We start from the raw sequence: 21,512 nt of genomic DNA on the forward strand, positions 1-21,512 counted from the left end.
AAATAATCTTGGTGAGTTAATATTATGTTACGTCTCTGAATGGTTACCAAGCAACATTTTTTTAATTTCAGGGGGTACAAAATACGTTTGCAAGAACATTACGTGACTTAAATCGATATACGAATATGTATATTCATAGTACAACTTTAAAAATCTTAGTACATAAATAGCGGTTGCTCAGAGGGTAGCACAATCGCCTCACAGAATAAAACTCGCTGGTTCGAGTCAGTGGCGCAAAAGGGGTTATGCGGCGCATAGGGGCACATGTTCTCCCCGTGTTGACGTGGGCTTCCTCCGGGTGCTCGGGTTTCCCCCATAGTCCAAACACATGCACTACAGGTGACTTGACTAAACTAAATTGGCCGTAGTGAATTTGTGTGTATGGATGTTTTTCAGTAGTGGGTTACAGCTGGAAAGGCATCCCCAGTGTAAAACATGTTGGATAAATTGGCGGTTTATTTCGCTGTGACAACAACATAAAGAAAAAAGAAAAAAAAATGATTAAAAGAGTAAATAAAAATAAGATACAAATAAGTAAATTATTGAAATGTTAGATATATCATATATGTGTATAAAATAGAAAGTCATCCTTACAATGATGATTTTTTAAACAGTTGTTTAAGCAGCTCTCTTATTTAAAGACAATACAGTTACCAAGTAACATCGTCATGGAGTGGGTCTCTAAACAAGAAAGCCGTACGCACGTAAAAAAAAGTGTATTTAATAAATTGTTACTTATTGTATATTTGTATACAACGCGGGAGGCGCAACCAATATATTCATGAATATTCATTATCTTCTGCTCAGGTTTCCAGGCAACAGCGGTATGATACAATTAATATTCATGAGACAAAGGCTTTTAGCTAAATTTCCCGGATGGTTGCAGGAGGAGGAGCTGCGCAGTCAGCGGAAATACCCGGATGTGTGACAGGAAGAACTGCGCAGACGTGCAGCAGAAACACACAAACACACCAGCGAAGAGCGCGGTTCATTCACCATCCAAACTCAAACCACCTGCCCCATCAATCTGTAAGTATTTCTGGTTGTTTACGACAATATAATTGAAAGAAAACGTCCGCGCGTGAATGGCAAAACGGAACATTTAGTTTGTTGAAATTAAGGCTTGATGCACTTATGATGCTACTGCATGTTAGCGCTTGAACTGATGACAGCTCTGTCCACCTGATGTGGTAAATAACACTTCTGTCAGCGGTTTAAACAAACATGATGTGTGCAGGGATGAAAGCAGCTTTGCTATAGCTTTAACCTTGCATCTCTATATGAATATGACAGATGTTTTAATGCACGAGTATAGATATCACGATGCATTTCGTGTATTATATAACATCAACATCTGTTTTCATCCAGATGCAGCATGCCATGATCTGTGCTGATCTCTTTTTTATTTAAATAAGCGTAAATGTTATGGAGTGATATGTCCTTTACTGAATAGAGACTTCATTTTAAGGATTATTTTAAGTAGCCATGTGTCAAAACAGAGATGTTGAGTTGATGTGTGCTTTGTTTTGCCTCACTGAGCGCGAGATATTTGTGCTATTCTAAAGCTGTTTGTGTTAGGTAACTTTCTCTGTTCGTTGTGTATTGAAAAACAGCATAAACCGTAATTATTAGGCTAGAAAAGCAAGCAAGTTAGTCAACGCTGTCATTTCAGTGTATTGAGTCACGACAGAGGTCACAATTAACCCTCACAAAGGTCACAGTTTAGTTGACGGCTAGTATGCACTTTGCTGGTTTTATCATTAGTTATTCTTAAATAATAATGGATAAGTAAAAGTATTTCTATAGTACCTTTCACAGACAAGAAGTCACAAAGTGCGTTATGTTAAAATAATTTCTATTCCATGACCAAGTACAAATAACACCAAATGTTAAACATTGAGGTAAAGTTGGTTATATATTCGCACATTCCGACATTCTCCTTAATAATAAAATTTTAGAAAAGTATTATTTGCAAATAGGTGACACGATGGCTCAGACGTTAGCAGTCGCCTCAGCAAGAAGGTCACTGGTTTGAGCCATGGCTGGGTCAGTTGGCATTTCTGTGTGGAGTTTGAATGTTCTCCTCGTATTCACATGGATTTCCTCCAGGTGCTCTGGTTTCCCCCACAGTCCAAGGACATGCGCTATAGGTGAATTAAATTAGTTAAATTGGCTGTAGTGTGTGTGTGTGTGTGTGTGAATGCAAGTGTGTATGGGTGTTTCCCATTGATGGGTTGCAGCTGGTTGCTGGTTAATTTGGCTGTTCATTTAGCTTTGACAACCCCTGATTAATAGACTAAGCTGAAGGAAAATGAATGAACGAATGAATTCTTTGCTATTTTTTAAAGAGAAATCACATTAGCAGGCAGTGACTGTCAAAGTAAAACATTGTTTACAGTCAGTTAAATAGTGCTAATGTTATTTTAAAGTCACACTTGCCTTTGAATTCAGTGCTAATATTCAAAGTTGCGTCACAAGTAGTCACTGTAAAAAAATGAACGATTGTGTGAATATAAAACCAACTTTACCTTAATATGTAAAACCAGCTCACTATACTGTTAAATAAAATCTGCTCTTTTAAAAGGTCATACAACAATATCAAACGTTGGTCTGTCAGTTATGATAGGGTAAACTAAAGCAATGTAGTCCAGCTTCTGGGAATATTTCCCATGTTTTTGTTTGGTTGCTTAGTTTTAAGGATGAGGACATAAAGGTATGATAGTTTGTTTGTTTAAAAAAAAAGAAGCTGAATAAAAAACATATTTGTGACTTAAGTTCATAGACATCTGTCAATGTAATCTGTTTCTTTGCAGACACATTGGCATAACAGTATGGAATGATTTTTTATTTATTTATTTATTTTTAAACATTAAAAGGATCCACTTTATTATCTAGAGTATATGTAAAGAAATAAAATGATTTGTCTTTTTGATTTTTACCAGCAAAAATATCCTAAGAAGTCAGAAAATGTCTCAACAAAAGCATATAAATAGTTCAAGACTAACATAATGTTGACGCAAGTTACAAAACAAGAAGTAAAATAAAGATGTTATTGGGAGAAAAATAATTATGGCATTGCAATAATTTCATATTTTAGTATATATGTTACGATATAAACACAATTATACCAGATGATTTCAATCGCTAAGCTGTATTTTGAAAGATTACATGTTTTGGTGTGTAGAGGAGAACATCTGCAGAAAATGTTTTGTAAACATATTAGTATAGATAAAAAGCTAAATATAGATAATAATAATAAGAAGAATAGAGCTATTGTTTTTTTTAGAAATGAAATAAACTGTCCTTTATGGCTTTCTGTTAAGTTGTACAGTATTCGGATACAGAAAATGAATGATCAAATGTAAAATAACACTGTATAGTCTTCTTCAATCAGGGGTGTCCAAACTCCAGGAGGGCCGGTGTCCTGCATAGTATAGCTCCAATTTCCTTTAAAACACTTGCCTGGAGGTTTCTAGTACACTTAGAAGGAGCTTGATTAGCTTGTTCAGGTGTGTTTAATTGGAGTTGGATCTAAAATATGCAGGATACCGGCCCATCAGGACCGAGTTTTGACATGCCTGGTTTAAATAAATAAATGCATTTATCTACAGTTTATCTTTTCTAATGAACAAATCTTATAATTTCTTGAGCCCGAAAGCTTTAAACTTGCTTTAAATGCTCACACAGTCACATGCCTTTAAACATGTGCAAATGATAAACATTTACTCTATTATGGCTAAACTTTACAAATTCCAATGAGTCCTCAAATCACATGTGTTCTGAACTGTGCTGCCCGGGCAACTATAATCCTCACTCGACATTGCACTTTCTGTGAAGTGACTATTATTTATGCACACATCCTGATGTTGACGCTGAAACAATATACTGCGCAGCCCTTAGTAAAATAGACTTTCTTTTTTTTTTGCAAGTTTTTGCACACACAGATATTTCACATGTTAGTAGTACATAAGTAAAGTCAAATTTGCTTAATTAAGATATTTAAATGTATGTTGTTTGTCTTTTTTGTCATTTGTCTCATTAGCTACATTTCCATCCACCTATTTTTATGCACATTTTAGATATGGTTGATGGAAACACCAAGATGCGCATAAAATTAGAAAATGCGCATAAAAACCACATGCGCATAACTGAGAAGGATAACCTTTTTATTCGATAAGAAAACTCTATTTGAAAACACTTTTACCGAACAAATTCCAGTATGTGCACTAAAAAAAGTCATGTGATTTTGTTAAAAGAGATCATGTGACGATAAAAATGTCTGGGAATGGACAAACCAGCAGGCTCAGCACATTGTAAAACATCTGAAATGTTGTTTTGGTCATTCTAAAACGCTTTAACTGTTTCAGTATTAGTGTTATTATATTATTAATTACCTCAGGACTGTCAAGGGCATCTGCGCTTTGCGTCTCATGCCATTAAATGCCACCAGGCGTTCATTGCGTGTTGGCATTGTCTTCTGAGGTGAAAGTCGTTTATTAAATAAAGAAAAGATTCACACATCTTCATTTAACACAGCAAATTCCGTTTGTACTGTTGATATTTGGCGCCAGTTAATCAGGAAGTGATGATGTTGTTCTCTTTGACTCGTTGGATGGAAACGCTGCTTTATTCGCACATCTTTTATGCAATATTTCAGTTTTGCACGGAAATTTAATTAGCATTTTTGGATGGAAACATAACTTTTTTATGGAGAGAATTGTATTTAATTTTGCAATATCCCCATTTTTGTCTCTTTGTTTGCAAGTTTTACTCAAACAGTAATAGCACTGAATTCAGTCATGCACCAAGTGTTTGCTTCTCTTATCTACGTAAACACAGAAAATGTTACAATTTGTACGATAACATACCTACATAGCAATTTATGCATACACAGTAATACTTAGAGGTGACGCAGTGGTTAACACTGTCGCCTCACAGCAAGAAGGTCACTGGTTTGAGTCCCGGCTGGGCCAGTTGGCGTTTCCGTGTGACATGTTCTCCCCGTGTTAGTGTGGGTTTCCTCCGGGTTCTTCGGTTTTCCACACAGTCCAAAGACGTGGTATAAGCCATGGCCATGGTGTATTGCCACGTCACACTAGAGTTTGAGTATGTGAAATTCTGTTGTATGGTGCTGTGAAAAGGGTTGGGATTATACAAAATGATTAGATATTTTTCTGTCTATATTTAAAATTTCTGTACTGAGAGGTCATGTTTGGATCTTCAATTGATCTCACACAGTCACGTGATGCTATTTCGCAGGTCAGAGTTCACCAAGCTTGAACTTTGCAATGCAGCGAACTGTGAAACTTGTCACACGAGCTTGCATTTCCGGTCTGACGCATTCGCTAGCATACGAATGGAAGTCTATGGGCAGAAAAGTCCAGTGTGACCGCAGCTTATGAGAGTATGGGTGTTTCCTAGTACTGGGTTGCGGCTGGATGGGCATCCACTGTGTAAAACATATGCTGGAATAGTTGTTGGTTCATTCCTTTATGGTGAGCCCTGATAAATAAGGGACTAAGAATACATGAATTTGCCCTTTTAAGTAGAACACTAGATGTCATAAACAAAAAGTTACTAGACATAACAAAAAAGCATCAATATATATGTAAAAAAATAAAACAATACTGAATAAAAGAGTAGTTGAGTGTGGGGTTGCACGGTTTACCGGTAATATGGTAGTATCGTGATACTATGGCTCCAAAATACTGTCGGTGCCACTGTAGTTTGTAAACTGTAGTATCGTCATTAACGGTCTATATAAAATACATAATGTTGCATGTGGAAAAAGTAACTAAAATGCTCACACGTTTGTGCAACAATAGACCATTTTATGTTGAATAGTCTTTGGAGCCCTTTACGGTTGCAAACTGTAGAATTCACGTCCTTTATGGTAGCCTTTTGCACAGAAAAAAAAAATATTCAGAGGTGATTCCATGGATTTACTAAAAAAAAATTACTTTAAGTGACTGTAAACAATTTATTTGGGCTGAATTTAAACAAAGAAATTAAGTTGAATTTTATTACATTTAATTTGTTTGTTTAAATTTAACACAAATAAATTGTTTGCAACAGTTTTGCAGACATAATTTTTTTTTGTGTGCACGTTTTCTGTCGCGTTAGTTAATCAGTTCATTTAATCAGTTCATTTACATTTACGTGAACTAAATCAGTTCATTTCTGCTCCTGTCATTATGATTTAGTAGCCTCAACAATAATAATCTTGAATCTTAACTGATAAGACTGAAAAAAACAATAGGTTAAGGAAACATTAGAACAATTTCTGACCACTTCATAAAGTCTAATGTAGTTTAAAAAAATGCTGGTTTTGTAACGTATAATTTGTCTCTTTTATTTTAATGTTTTTTATTGGTCAGTTATCTACAAAATAAACAAAAAAGAACGAATACATTGTAGGTGAAGTGACATGCAAATAGTTCTTTTCAATAGTTAGTAAATCATTTGTTCAATTCAAGTAGGCATAATATAACATATAAAACATAGTATTTCTGACAATTTTCTTTATTTCATGGATTTGAGTTATGAGTTACAGTATCGCAATACTACTTGGTATCACAATACTTCAGCTGGTATAGTATCATAACATGAATAAATGGTATCGCGACAACCCTTGTTGAGTGTACTTTGATATTTCCTCAGAACATTAAACAATTCCAAGATAAATATACTTCAATACTTAATTTCTACAAGCCTTAATTGAGTAGCAAATTAGAATTGATCTTGGCCTAAATTATTTAAGGCAGTACTTTAAGTTTTTTTTTTTTTTCTCCTTCATTTTTCAATTATTTACTTCACACATCCACTCGGGTCTATTATGCTGTTTCATAATGACTAGCCATTCAGAAGCAAGTATTCCACACAACTGAGCTAAGTTATAGTTTTTTATTATGTGAATACAGTCAACAGAATATGTATTTAAATATTTCAAGAAGGACTTTCAGTATCACTTCCTGTTTTAAAGCAGAATAGAGAATTGAGGTTGATTTCACAGCCGGTTTTGAGGAACACAATGTGCGTGTCGAGCTGCTCCAGTCATGCTTGTTTTTCTAGATGAATAAACCTATTTCCATCTCTCTCTCTCCTTTTTCTCTTTCTCTCTTTCTTTTATTTTTTGTTCTAGTTATTATTGTTAAAATCTATTATTATTATTATTATTATTATTATTATTATTATTATTATTATTATTATTATTAATTAGTATTTTAAAAATAATGTGTTATTTTTAATGGAGTATGTTTTTTGTACTCTCTCTTTCTCTCTCTCTGTTTCTCATTCACCCCTCAGGCTTCAGTGTTTTCAAATGAGTTAATGAGAGAGTGCAGCTGTCTTTGATTATTAATGAGTCCCCTCTCAAAGAAAAGCGGATGAATGAACATGCCAGCCCACAGACACAAATTTATGTTTGACATGTTGTGACAGACCTTCTGTTTTTCTGTTTGTGCTCTTTAAAGTGTCAGTTATTAACATGAATAATTATCATAATGTACATTTATGTAGTGACACAAATTGACCGGCCAAAAATTGGACCTGTTTTTTTTTATTTTTATTTTATTTTCTGTTCCAGACCTGCATACAAACTGCATTGCAATAATTTGATAGTAGAAAGTGAGAGTTAACTTAGGCCAGTACAAATGTACCAATAGACTTGCAGCACAGGTGCCATGCAGAAATAAAATGATTACTACAGTAAGTTGATCACTACAGTAACTTTGTTCCTTGTTCAACATTTCATACTACAGCAGTTATATTTTATTTACTGTTATATTTTCTACATTACAATAAACTAATTCTGCACATTTTTATTCAATGCATTGCTCTGCTTATGCAGTCTAAACTATGGGAAAATATGTGTAAGCTGCTAAATCATATAGAAAGATCTTAGTGAGCAGGGAAGGCTCAATTCTGCTTGATTTGCTATATCTTTTGAGAGTCTATAGTACTTTAACTGTTTTTTTCTTGCAGATTATTACAGACTAGGGTTGACAAAAGGATTAAGTTCTGTACCAATCATTACTGAAATTTGAAAAACGCCCTTTTCCTGCTAATATTTGAAAGCTGTTGACCAAATTTTTTTCGGTCCAGATGGAACCAGATGTGAGTCTACTTAAGGCAACAACACAGTTGGGTTTTCTCAGCGCTAGCTGTGTGGCTTTGGCTTGGTGTGTCCCAGCCCTAAAGGTGCTATGTGTACGTTTTTTTATTCTTCTAAAGCACAAAATTACCATAATATGTTTGCAGATTTTTAACAAACATGTTTTATGAACATTCTTGTTTATATAAAAATCAATGCTGAAGTCAAATATTCTGCTTTGAATATGTGCTTTCCGTGCTGGAACGCTGTCTTTGTTTTGGTCATTTAACCCGCCTACTGCCACTTATTAGCTAATTATATTTCTGCCCCCCAGGTTGGCTTTATGAAAAACAGCGCATTTCATTCAGTCAGAAAGGTACTCAAAGTATGCATCCTGAACTGAAATGTGACCGCTGGTGGACAATAGCAGACTCCAAAATGAGAGACAGATTCACAGTTCACAGATTCATGTGATTCCCGTGAGGGTATTCAAAGTATGCCTCCTGAACTGAAATGTGACCGCTGGTGGACAATAGCAGACTCCAAAATAAGACACAGATTCACAGATTCACGTGAGGGTATTAATTAGCAAATAATATAAATATTACAAACATTACGTACACATTGGGTGAGCAATTTACATTGTAACCCCGTGTCCTGACTACATGCTACCTTATGAGATTTGCAGAAATAAATTTTTTTCTTGATTTAAAGTGTTAAGAAATTTGGCTGTTTGCACTAGACAAAACACGGCAGAAATTTAAATACAGCCCTTCAGAAGCACACAATAGTGCACTCACTGCATTTCAACCAAATGGTAAGGTTTATAATCTAATTAATACATATTAAACTTATTTAGCATTATTAAATGTACATGCTGAATGACTAATATGTGTTGCTTTGCACTGAATCACAGTACTGAAGTTCAAACGGTTTATTTTAGTTTCAACATCTGAGGTGAACTATGGTGCTTTTTTCAGTATATGGCAATACATGTGATGTAAAATGGTATTTAAATCCACATTATTAGCATTTAACACTGAATAAAGCACATGAGGTGTACCTGAGGTTATCATGGTTTATTATGTTGTTCAGCTTCAAGAAATAGAAGCTTTTTCTAAAATATAAATTTTAGGTGTTGGTTAGAACAAAAACCCCTTTAATATGGAAAATATTCCTTCTATCGTGTGCCAGTGCTTTTATTTAGAATATAATTTAAATCAGCCTTTAGGCGCAGTAGTCAGGCTTGCTGTTAATGTCGTCAATCTGGCAACCTGCGCTTGCGTGTGTTTTGGATCAGGGGTGCAATAACTAGTTCAGTTATTGGGTGTCAAACTAACTACATACCGAACTTTTAAGACTTAAATTGTAACACATGGCCTTAAAAACGTTTTAATTACTGTAAACGATAAAAAATACTGTAGATTATAAGGCCATGTGTTTTATGCTGATATGTAGTATTTCTAAATGGTATTTAAGTGTTACAATAGGGCAGAGATCCCCAAACTATGGCTCGCAGGCCAAAGTTGGCCCATGGTAACCTTTGATTTGGCCCGCCATCCCATCTGAGAAGAGAGGGAGAATGTTGGCAAGGTAGAGATTGTCTTTCAAATAATGTTCTCTTTTATTTGTTTGTTTTATTGGTAAGCTACAAAAAGTTTACTGAAAATGTTTTAATTAAAATGCTGTCATTTAGTTTAAAATGTAAATACTGTCAGCTGACGGAAAGAGGACAATGCAGAGACTGTAGTGAGCAAATCAAGGCAATATTCTGCTTGAGTAGGGTATTCAGCATTGAACTCTACTGAGAAATGTGATTGTTTTTGTTTTTATTGCAGTAAGTTTTCATGAATTGGTTAAACTGCGTTAGTTAATACGATTCAAAGCAATGTTTTCTATTTATTTTAAAATATTAGGAAATAAAATAGTTTGGTATATTTATCTTCGGCTCACACCTATCAATGATATTTGGTTTTTGGCCCTTCATACAAAACACTTTGGGTACCCGTGCAATAGATTATTATTATTATTATTATTATTATTAATAATATTAATTTTATTATTATTTTACAATGTAATTCAAAACATCGAAAAGCGTAAAATGAACCAAACTGACAATTTTGTGAACATTCAACCCCTAATAAAGGTTATGTACATATTAAAATTCTTTTTTTTTCTTGATTTAAAAAATAAATTAATATGAAAATTGACAGAATATATTAACACATCTGCAATCAGAATTGAACACAAAAAATATATATAAATCTCTGCATTGCTAATTTAATTTTATGCGTTTATATCTTAAGTGGGTCAGAGGTCAGAAACTATTTTGAAGACGAACTGCTAGAAACACGTGTTGAGCAGTCGTGTGCGGTTCACCTGGCTCTTGTCGTGATGTGTTTTGGATGTGTGTAGGTGGTCACACCGCAGGCACAGATCTGATTGTCCGCTCTTCACTGAGTCATTGTGTTTTTAAAAGCGTATAAACACCCGGGGTCTAATGTGAGTCAGTCTGCTCTTCTGAATAACATCAGGATCAGGTCCTCAATATACACAGACAGGTTTTTTATGTATGCAGTTCCCTGGTTAATAAGGATGCATTTGTGTACTGCGTTTGTCTTGCACATTGCAACAGAATGGTGTGTTGTATAGTTTATATGTTAATAAATAATGATAATAACACGCTTATTTACATAGCAGGGCTTTTAAAGTTACCGTAGCTTAAAGCTAAAATGGAAACCATGAAGCTTAAATCACTTTTGTTAAATAAAATGAGCGTTAAATGTTAAAAGGATTAAATTAAATTGAAACTAAAACATCTCGTTTTATTCAGAAGTTGTAAATGTGGCAATAAATAAACAAACATACAAACAAAAACATCTCATTTTCATTTAGAAAAAAATTATCATGTATACATCTATGTAAAAATGTATTTTTTAAATAAATAAAGGGGGGGGGAATTTTTCAGAATAGGGTGGGGTCAATATACGATTCCATCGCTGATGGCCGATAGACATCACGATGCTGAACCTTTATCGCGATCCTTCACCTCGCCCTTGTCGCAGCAGCAACCCGCTCACGAAAAATACACAGTTTATCAAGGATGTACCGCTAGATTACGTCTCATTATAGTTGTTAAATGTGATATTTAATTAATCTTGTCTCCAGTATCTAATGACTCTTCGGTCTTTTGAATCCATCAGGTAATGTGTCAGTGTCAGTACACTGCTTCAATTTTTTCCTTTCACGCTTTTCTTAGTAATTTAAGTGAAAACCTCAGACACTGTTGGTTGGTTCCTGTTGATTGTGCACCTTTTTTACCATCCAAGTTTGTTGAAGCCATTATAATGACACAGATCACTCTATCTCTTCTTGCCAAAGTGATTGACAGGTAGTAATTTATGTGTAACGGTATTTTTATTTATGATTTGGTTATTGGTAAAACTAAAACCATTCGGGTCAGGTAGTTGAAACATTTGTTATGAATTATTCGTTCATTTTCTTTTCGGCTTAGTCCCTGAATAATCCGGGGTCGCCACAGCGGAATGAACCACCAATTTTTCCAGCCTGTTTTTTACGCAGTGGATGCCCTTCCAGCCGCAACCCATCCCCGGCAAACATTTACACACACTTATTCATACACACACACACACACAAACACACACAAACACACACTCATACACTACGGACAATTTAGCTTACCCAATTCACCTGTACCGCATGTCTTTGGACTGTAGGGGAAACCGGAGCACCCGGAGAAAACCCACATGAACGCAGGGAGAACATGCAAACTCCACACTGAAACGGCAACTGATTCAGCTGAGGCTTGTCCCAGTGACCTTCTTGCTGTGAGGCGACAGCACTACCTACTGCGCCTCTGCGTCACCTGTTATGAATTAATTATTCATATCATTGTTCATGAATTATTAATTCAGCACCGCCCACAACGAGGTTGTCATCGTCCATCGCGACGTTTCACATTAGACATCGTATGATGCCAAATTGATCGATATCGCCCATCTCTATTTCAGAATCAGAGTTTTGTATCTTTAAATTATTATTAGTCCCCTGACAAAAAAAAAAAAACTTTAAATAAATCTATGATAACCGGTTGACAATGCTTTCAATATTTTATGATTAGTTTTGTATTTTAGTAAATTATTTCCAGTGAGATTCAGCCTGTTTTCTTAGTAATATCAATATACAGTAGTATTATAATAAACATAGTTTCTGTAGGGTTATAATATAATATTATCATATTCTTGGATGTATTTAGTATGTTTCTTTAAAATATATATTTACTTTAATAATTATTATTAGTTTTAATATATTTTATTATTTATTTATATATTAATTTAGTATTTTTATTTCACTTTTTTATTATTTTGTATTTATTTTTATTATTATTATCACTTGTAGTAGTAGTAGTTGTAGTAATATCATGATTTACTTTTCATTTCTATTTCTTTTTGCTTTGTTTATGTTATTAAGATAAAGTTTCTCATAAAAATTAGTTTTTTCGTTTGTTTGCTTGTTTATATTAACAATATTTATTTATTTTATAGTCCCTTTAACTTCAGTATATGGAAAAAAATTGAATCGTGTTGTCTTTGGCTAATAATAGTTTTAATAACACTATATGCACAGCTCAGTTTGTTCAGTTAATGCACACAGAAGTGCCCTAAGCGTTATAATCGCACACGGTGACCTATAAACACTGCGGTTTTTCGCTCTTTCATTCACTGAGCTCCAGAATCCCCCAGAGCTGACAAAAAACAAACAGCCCGACTCGAGATCCGTAAGATGCTGTATGGTGTTGCATAAGCTCTGTCATGAGAATATATGGCAGCAGGCATGATGATCTTTCTTCAGTAACAGCCCATTGGGGACATTATGGAAAATCTCCATGGTGTGTGAATTCACTATTCAAAGGAACCAAACCATCAGAGAAAGACAAAGAGTGTGAGATGTAGCATAGAGACTTGTGGAGTATTTTCTAAAAGGGACACAGGACAGCAGGTTGGTGCTGACATCTGAGATTTTTTTATTTTTAATTAATTAATAATTTTGATATTATTTAGAGTATTGAGGGTAAAACATTTTATACTTTAATAAAATGTTGTTACTGTTTGGTTATAATCTTTCAAAAAAGTTAAAAGAAAGGAAATTTAAATTTCTATTTTCAGTGAGAAATTTTTACACAAATAAAAGCATATGAGTTTTATGGTGTTGCTGATTTATAGTGTTGAGTTTAGTTTTTTAGATTTACTTTATGAAGTATTACTGGTTTTTAAATGTTTTTTTTTTTGCATTTATGAAAATACGTTTCTGCCATTCTTCAATTTATTTTTTGGTTATTTATCATTTCATATGTATTGTATTTCGTTACTCACTGTGTGAGATATTGCAATATTGAAAGGTTTGTTTTTTTTATTGAAACTTGAATCTTCACTATGTGTATGTATATATATATATATATATATATATATATATATATATATATATATATATATATATGTGTGTGTGTGTGTGGGTGTATGTGTATGTGTGTGGGTGTATGTGTATATATATATATTCAATTCAGCTTTATTTGTATAGCGCTTTTACAATGTAGATTGTGTCAAAGCAGCTTCACATAAATGGTCATAGTAACTTTATCTTATATATATATATATATATATATATATATATATATATATATATATATATATATATATATATATATATATATATATATATATACGCACACACACACACACACACACATATGTATACTGTATATACAGTTGAAGTCAGAATTTTTAGCCCCCTTTTGATTTTATTTTATTTTTAAATATTTCCCAAATTATTTTTAACAGAGCAAGAAAATTTTCACAGTATGTCTGATAATATTTTTTCTTCTGGAGAAAGTCTTTTTTTTCGGCTAGAATAAAAGCAGTTATTAATTTTTTAAAAAACATTTTTGGGACAAAATCATTAGCCCCTTTAAGCTATTTTTTTCGATAGTCTACAGAACACTTTAAGCTGTATAGAAGTGTCTTGAAAAATATCAAGTAAAATATTATTTACTGTCATCATGTCAAAGATAAAAGAAATGAGTTATTAAAAATAAGTTTTTAAAGTTATTATGCTTAGAAATGTGCTGAAACGATCTTCCCTCCATTAAAAAGAAATTGTTGAAAAAAATAAACAGGGGCGTTAATAATTCAGGGGGGCTAATAATTCTGACTTCAACTGTATATGTATATGAGCAATATCATGCTAGTAGCGACATGGCTGTATAAAGGCACTCGTGGGAGGCATGCATTCCCTTAATGTCCTACAAGTGACGATATAGAGGCATATTGCACTGCTACGAGTGTGTGATATTGCATTTATATAACAGTTTGACGGCACAATTTTGTATAGAAAAAAAAAGTCAAACACAGACAGTCTAAATATCCTTTTGTATGAGGAACTACTTTCTTTTGCCATTCCTTCACATCTGCAGCTGAAGTCAGAACAGCAGATGGCGGAAAAAAGTAGTTCCTCTTACATAAGGGTTTTTAGACTCTCTCTGTTTGATTTTCTTTTTTATACACACGATTATGCAGTCAAACTGTTATATAAGCAAAATATCACACTTGTAGCAGTGCGATATGGCTGTATATCAGCACTGGTGGGACACTAAAGGGCGTCACACACCAGATGAGCCGCTCAGCACCACGACACAGTGCGCACATGACAGTTGAAAGTATCGCACACCAGACGCGCACATTCGCATGCTATTTAAAATTAATCTAATTAGATGGCGCTCTGTGGCGCCGCAGAAATATGAACAGTGTCCTGAGTCGTGGCTGGAAGCTGCCGACAGCAGCCGACTTGCGGCGCCGGTGTGTGTACCCTGATAGAAACCTATGTTTAGAATTCTGAAATGCTTGGAGCTGCGTGTCACCGAGCGACACTTCTTGTGTGTGACCCCCTTAAGGCAATGCACGCCTCTTACCAGTGCTGATGTACAGCCATATCGCACTCCCATTTTAGCTATTTTACTTGTTGAAAAATGAATTGATAATAACATATGAAATAATACTAAAGAAATTAATAATGCTAAATATCTGATTACCTGACCAAAAGCATTAGCACAAAACAATCTTATTTCATTTATTAGCCCTCTTACTAGTATTAAAGCTGTAAGCAAATGCAGAACAAACCCAATACAAATTTCAAGTGGTGTGATTCGTGCACTGCTCTCAGAAAGCCTGAAGCACAATTACTGCTGAACTATGAGTCAGTTCAGTGAAAGGCCGGCTATTTCTTTACTGTTCCTGATTATTCTGTGTCTCCCAGAGGCAGAGCGGAGCGGCGTCCAGTGCCTGAGCGGATCTTGATGGATGACGGTCAGTGGCAGAGCGACGGCCCTGTAAGGAGAGGAGGAGCGACTGAGCCGGAGCTACAGAGCTGCTCTGAGTCCTGCCGCAGCCCTGATGACAACCACAACCGGCTGCTGGAGGAGGCCGATGAGGTGGAGCAGGGGCCCAGAGGTGGACACGGGCCCCTCCGGCCGGAGCTCACTAACAACAATGGAGACGATGAGGAGTACGACAGTTCCAAGGTGGAGGATGAAGAGGAGGAAGATGAAGAGGAGGTGGACAGTAACAGTGGTGCGTTCTCTCCAGAGCTGGATGGACACATCCGAGACTCTCCAACACCCAGTCCCAGCCCCACAGGTAACTTACAGAGACAACAGTGTGGAAAGAAACCATGATAGATGTAGTATCAGTATGTTAGTCTTCAAGGATATCTTTAATCTAGTATGCTCCAAAACAGTGATAAATTTTGCGTTAGATATTAAACAAATGTAAGCATGTAAAACTTGTAGATTGTCACTTTTGCCCAAATTGATTAACACTTTTTTTCACGTCACCTCATACTTCTGTTTCTCATCTAATCTTGACCAATCAAATGCTCTCTAGTGTCTGACATGCCGCACCCCTTCAAGACATTTCTCATTAGCATTTCACTTGCTGTGCTTGAGCTCAACCACTCTCACTGGCAGAGCTGTGATAAAACGAAACTCTATTGGCTGCTTTTTTAAAAGGGGAGGAGCTACTCCAGGGTTCAACGCTAGTGATTTTTTTCTACTGGCCCGATCAGGCCAGTGGTTCAGATTTTAACTTGCCCTGCCAAAATTTACACTGGCCCCACCAAAAAAGTTAATAGCAATTTTTAAGCCACATATAGTATTTTAAATAATGTGTTAACAGCCAAACATAATTGTAATATCTACCTTTTTTCAGCATAAAAGTTTAAAAGTATAAAAATACAATTGTAGTATAACTAAATTTGAGTGTGTGTGTGTGTGTGTGTGTGTGTGTGTGTGTGTGTGTGTGTGTGTGTGTGCGTGTGCGTGTGCGTGTGCGTGTGCGTGTGCGTGTGCGTGTGCGTGTGCGCGTGCGCGCGCGCGTGTGCGTGCGTGTGCGTGCGTGTGCGTGTGCGTGTGTGTGTGCGTGTGCCTGCCTGCGTGTGTGTGTGTGCGTGCTCTGAGCTCAAACTTTTGACTGGTTGTTTTATGATTTTTTTTTTTCATATTTTCTTTAAGAAAAATTATTTAGTTCATCAAGGTGAAATTTATTACATGTAAAAAAAAAATAAATGTTAAATATTTGCTTACAATTTTAAATGACTACTTTCTTATTGAATGCTGCTTCAAATAAAATTATTACTCCAGTCATTATTGCTTTTATTACTATTACCATTATTAATAATAACAACAGTAATATTAATTAATATTAGAGTGATTTCTGAAGGATCATGTGACTCTGAAGACTGGAGTAATGAAGCTGAAAATTCATCTTTAAAATCACTGGAATAAATACTAAACTACATTTGAACAGTTATTTTATAGCGCAAAGACATTGCACAATTTTACAATATGTACTGTATTTATGATATAATAAATGCAGCCTTGGTGAGCAGGAGAAGCTTATTTTAAAACATTTAAACATTCTACTGACCCATACCTGTCAACACTCCCGTTTTTCCCGGGAGTCTCTTGTATTTCAGACCTATCACGTATTTTTCTGTCTCCCGGAAAACTCCCGGAATTCCACTACCATCTCCCCCCGCTCCTCAGCTTTTTGGTGCAGTCCGGCTTATGACTGAAGACAAACAAATGAAAATTAAAAAATTAACTTGGCATCTAACTAAAACACAATTGGTTTAAGTTTTAAAATGACTAAAACAGAAAGATATACCCAAGCTAAATTTAAAAACAAAAACTTTATTACAGAAATAAAAGCATGTAAAATGGCTAAAAATTAAATTAAAATTAGCCTATTATCTAAAAATGTGTTTTATAATCTGCATTTTTATTATTATTTTTTATTATTTAATTATATATTTAATAGTTTTTTTATTAGTATTTTATTTTATACAATTACTTAAGCTTCAAATTTAAAATGCTAAAACTAAAAAAATAAATATGCAAATGAAAAAAATACAAATGTTAAAACAATAGCTGATTGTAAATAGTAAAAACTGTATATGACTTTTGTTTTCTTGTGTTTATGAAATTCTCGAAGAAAAACAAAAAAAAAATGCTCTAATAATTTAGCAAAAAAAGGATATTTTAAAGTGTTGACTTGGCAAGGAATCTAAAATAAATTCATTTAAGAATATGTAAATGTATTTTAAGAAACTAAAATTCATCTAATTTAAGCTGGAATTTAAATAAACTAAAACTAAAATATAAAAAAATCAGACAAACACAAAAGGGAATTTCAAAAATATAATTTAAAAATAAAATATCAAATATAAAAATGGAAGCTCATTTAAATGTTTAGTGAACGATATATAAGTATGAAGTATTATGCTGTCGTTAATCTTTTTATTAAGTAACAATATTAGTAGATTTTGCTATCAAGTAAATTGAACTAAAACTTTTAATTCAAACAGATTGGAGAAAGCTGCTAACAGAATCAGTTAATCAATCTCAAAACATCTCACAGTGCCACTGTTGGACTGCACAATTAAGAAACTATTTGGACTGTTTGTATTTAAGAAGAGTCGAATAGTTGAGCTGTGTGTCAGTGCATGTGTGTGTGAATGTACTGTCACAGTTCTCTTGCAAAAACAACTCGTTAACTCGCCTAAGACTTAATCTGCTTGTTTTTTTGTTTTTTTTGTCTCATCTGCTATAGTGAGAATTTTTGAAGAGCTTGTCATTTGCTAGAGATCATGACACTGAAGTATTATAAGAGAATCAGTAGTAAACTAAATGAGTAATCCTTTAGCACACCAATACAATCAATTAGTACTTTAAAAAAATGAGTAAGCCTATTGTAACTTTGTTTTTTTTAAGTTATTAGGTAAGTTTTTACATTTTTATATTTACTTATTTATTCATTCATTCATTTTCTTTTCAGAGTAGTCCCTTTTTTAATCTAGGTTCGCCACAGCAAAATGAACCGGCAACTTATCCAGCACATGTTTTACACAGTGGATGTTCTTACAGCTGCAACCCATCACTGGGAAATATCCATACACTCTCATTCACACACATGGACAATTTAGCTACCCAATTCACCTGTACCGCATGTCTTTGGACTTGTGGGGGAAACCAGAGCACCTGGAGGAAACCCACGTGAACACGGGGAGAACATGCAAACTCCACACAGAAATGCCAACTGACCCAGCCGAGGCTCAAACCAGCTACCTTCTTGCTGTGAGGCAATTGTGCCTCTGTGATGTCCATATATCTATTATTTTACATACCATATATCATATATATAACTTTTTAAAGTAAAGTCAGCTAATTGCTTTAAAAGCAACTTTAAATAAATTCAACTAATCGCTTTAAAAGCAATGGGTTTACACACCTCTTAACTAATTGCTTTTTACAGTGTTGAATCTTTCCTAATACAGATGTTACTACTTCAATGTGTTCCTTTTGCCGCCATTCATACTGCAGCGACGGCGGCAATTGGTGCACTAGCAGCTTTTGACCGCTGGGTGGCACTTTAACCACAGATATTCGGCTTTGCCTTTTCACAATACTAAACAGACGTACCTTGTGTGATGTGAGGTATGTGACAAGACACTACGAAACGAGATGAGACTCGAGGTTGGGTTCATGAGAACGAGATGGAATTTTTACTGTATTTTTCAGAAATCCTCTGAAAAAAAATCACAAAATGCAAAAACAGTTTAGATGCTTTTAAAAATTTAATTATAATAAATGTTATTTTACTTTTATTTTGATTAATTTTATGCAGTTAAAGTCCAGCAAACACTCTAAAATATTTGCTAATATATAAATGAAAAATAGATTCTTATTAAAGGGCACCTATGGTAAAAATCTACTTTTCAAGCTGTTTGGACAGACATCTGTGTAGATATAGTGTATAGATCGTCATATTGGGGTGATATAAACACACCCAGTCCTTTTTTTTTTAATTCAACAACATAGAAACGGACCAATTGGAGCAGTTTTTAGATCGACCGCAACTTGACGTAGGAGTGTGGTCCCCCCGCCCACTAATATTGACTGACAGCTGCGCGCATCAACATATCCTCAGTTTGTTGTTTCACGTCCCTGATTTTCAGCATGTGAGTCAAAGCGGTGTCAATAAAGGAACACCCCTGCTCCATTTTTAGATGTAAGGCTCATTGGGATCAACACAAGATCAACATTCACCACATGATCGCTGTAATCGGAATTATTAGCCCCTTTCACACAGTGATACCGGTAAATATCTGGAAAATTTCCGGAACGACTTTACCGGTATATTGAAAAAAGTGCTGTTCACACAGGCGAGGATGTTACGGAAATTTTCCGGAAAAGAGCATTCACACATCCATTCCAAAATACCGGTAAATTCTGACATCATTCACCACAAATGAGCTTTAAACGGCTGCGCTTGTATTTGTAAACATTTGACTAAATTACAAACTCTGTGGATGATCAATATTGTGAACAACTTTCGCAGGATCACTTTCGCATGTCAAAATGTTCATAATATGTGCGTGTGCAGGCGCTCACAGGCTGTTTCACAAGCACACGCAAAGCTTAAAGGTAAACAAACAACGGCTTATCATAAGCATGTCATCGATGATTATTTACACAGTTGGCATAAAGAAGAACATATAAACGTGATCTGACTAACTTCTAGCAGCTAAATGTGTCTGGAAAAATATTCAAAGGTTTTTATTCTCACAAACCGCGCGGACGTAAATGCGTCTGACTGTTGTGATTGGCTAAAGCAGACGTCTCACGTCAGCACGTTCTAGACGTGCACGCGCTTATTACGGGAATCTTCCTTCTGCATTCACACAGCGCAGCATTCCGGCAAATTGCCGGTAATGTTACAACTTCTCTTTCCGGAAAATAGCCAGAACGAATTTACCGGTATTTTCAAAAAGGACCTGTTCACACATACAACCTTTCCGGAAAATTGCTGGCAATTTTCCGGAAAGGTCTGTATGTGTGAAAGGGGCTAATGTTTGTAACTTAGTTTGTTTGTAGATAGGTCTGCAAACTAGTGTACTTTTCATTGCGTTCACCTTAAACTTCAGCCGTTTGCATGTTTCGCGGTCACAGAAGCTCCCTGTGAGTGTGATCTTAACTAGGTGCAGCTGGAAAGTGCGAGCAGGTTGCCTCACGTGAGTGTCGCTCCAATGGAAATAAAATAACAAACTTGCTTGCTGGTCGCACACCAAAAGCGATGCTCGGCAACGCTCAGTGCCATGCATTTTAGAATTCTAAACATAGGTTTCTATCAGGGTACACACAACGACGCTTCAAGTCGACAGCTGTCATGCTGCTTCTCTCTGTCTGTTGCCAAACACAGAGGGGGGAGCTCTTGGCTCCGCCCCCTTGTTACGTTGGGCGGGAATTTGAAGCAAATTTTCATGTGAAGCAACATACCCCTAAAACAGCGAGCTATGTATACGCACCCAAAATAACCCATTATAACACATTTTTAATAAAAACCTGAATTGTATTTTGAACTGAACCTAAACTGGCACACTCCATAAAATTAATAATAATAATAATAATAATAATAATTATTATTATTATTATTATAATATTAATATTAACCATAATGTTAATATTAAATCATAAAAACGGGTAAACTATGTGCCCTTTAAATAGAAAATAAATCACAAAATGCAAACCAATGTAGGTGCTTTTTTAAATCAACTTGTAATGAATGTTATTTTTGTTATTTTTCTTTTATTTTGATTAATTCTAATCTAATCAGCCCCCTAAAAGAAAAAAAAAAGCTATAAACTCTGCTGACTGACTTCACATGTAAAAGTTTATATAAATATAGATATTTCATTTTAAATAGTTCAGCAGTTTCACTTTCAGCAAGATTTCATTCATGCCACTTGACAAACTCTGGACTACTGAATGGGAATATGAAGTAAGGACTAG

The 21,512-nt window shown here is 34.9% G+C and overlaps 1 protein-coding gene across 1 annotated transcript in view; it reads left to right on the forward strand.

Annotated features, from left to right (window-relative positions):
• Positions 1-939: 939 nt before the first annotated feature.
• Positions 940-21,512, forward strand: part of cnsta (consortin, connexin sorting protein a) — a 62,086-nt gene continuing 41,513 nt past the window's right edge. Inside the window, exons 1-2 of the mRNA XM_087290015.1 lie at positions 940-1,029; positions 15,422-15,801. Coding sequence (XP_087146141.1) covers positions 15,462-15,801 — 340 coding nt within the window. The 5' untranslated portion in view covers positions 940-1,029; positions 15,422-15,461. The remainder of the gene's footprint in view (positions 1,030-15,421; positions 15,802-21,512) is intronic.

The sequence above is a fragment of the Danio rerio genome, chromosome 17 (genome assembly GCF_052040795.2).
Source record: "Danio rerio strain M-AB ecotype USA chromosome 17, GRCz13ab, whole genome shotgun sequence".
Classification (NCBI taxonomy): Eukaryota; Metazoa; Chordata; class Actinopteri; order Cypriniformes; family Danionidae; genus Danio; species Danio rerio.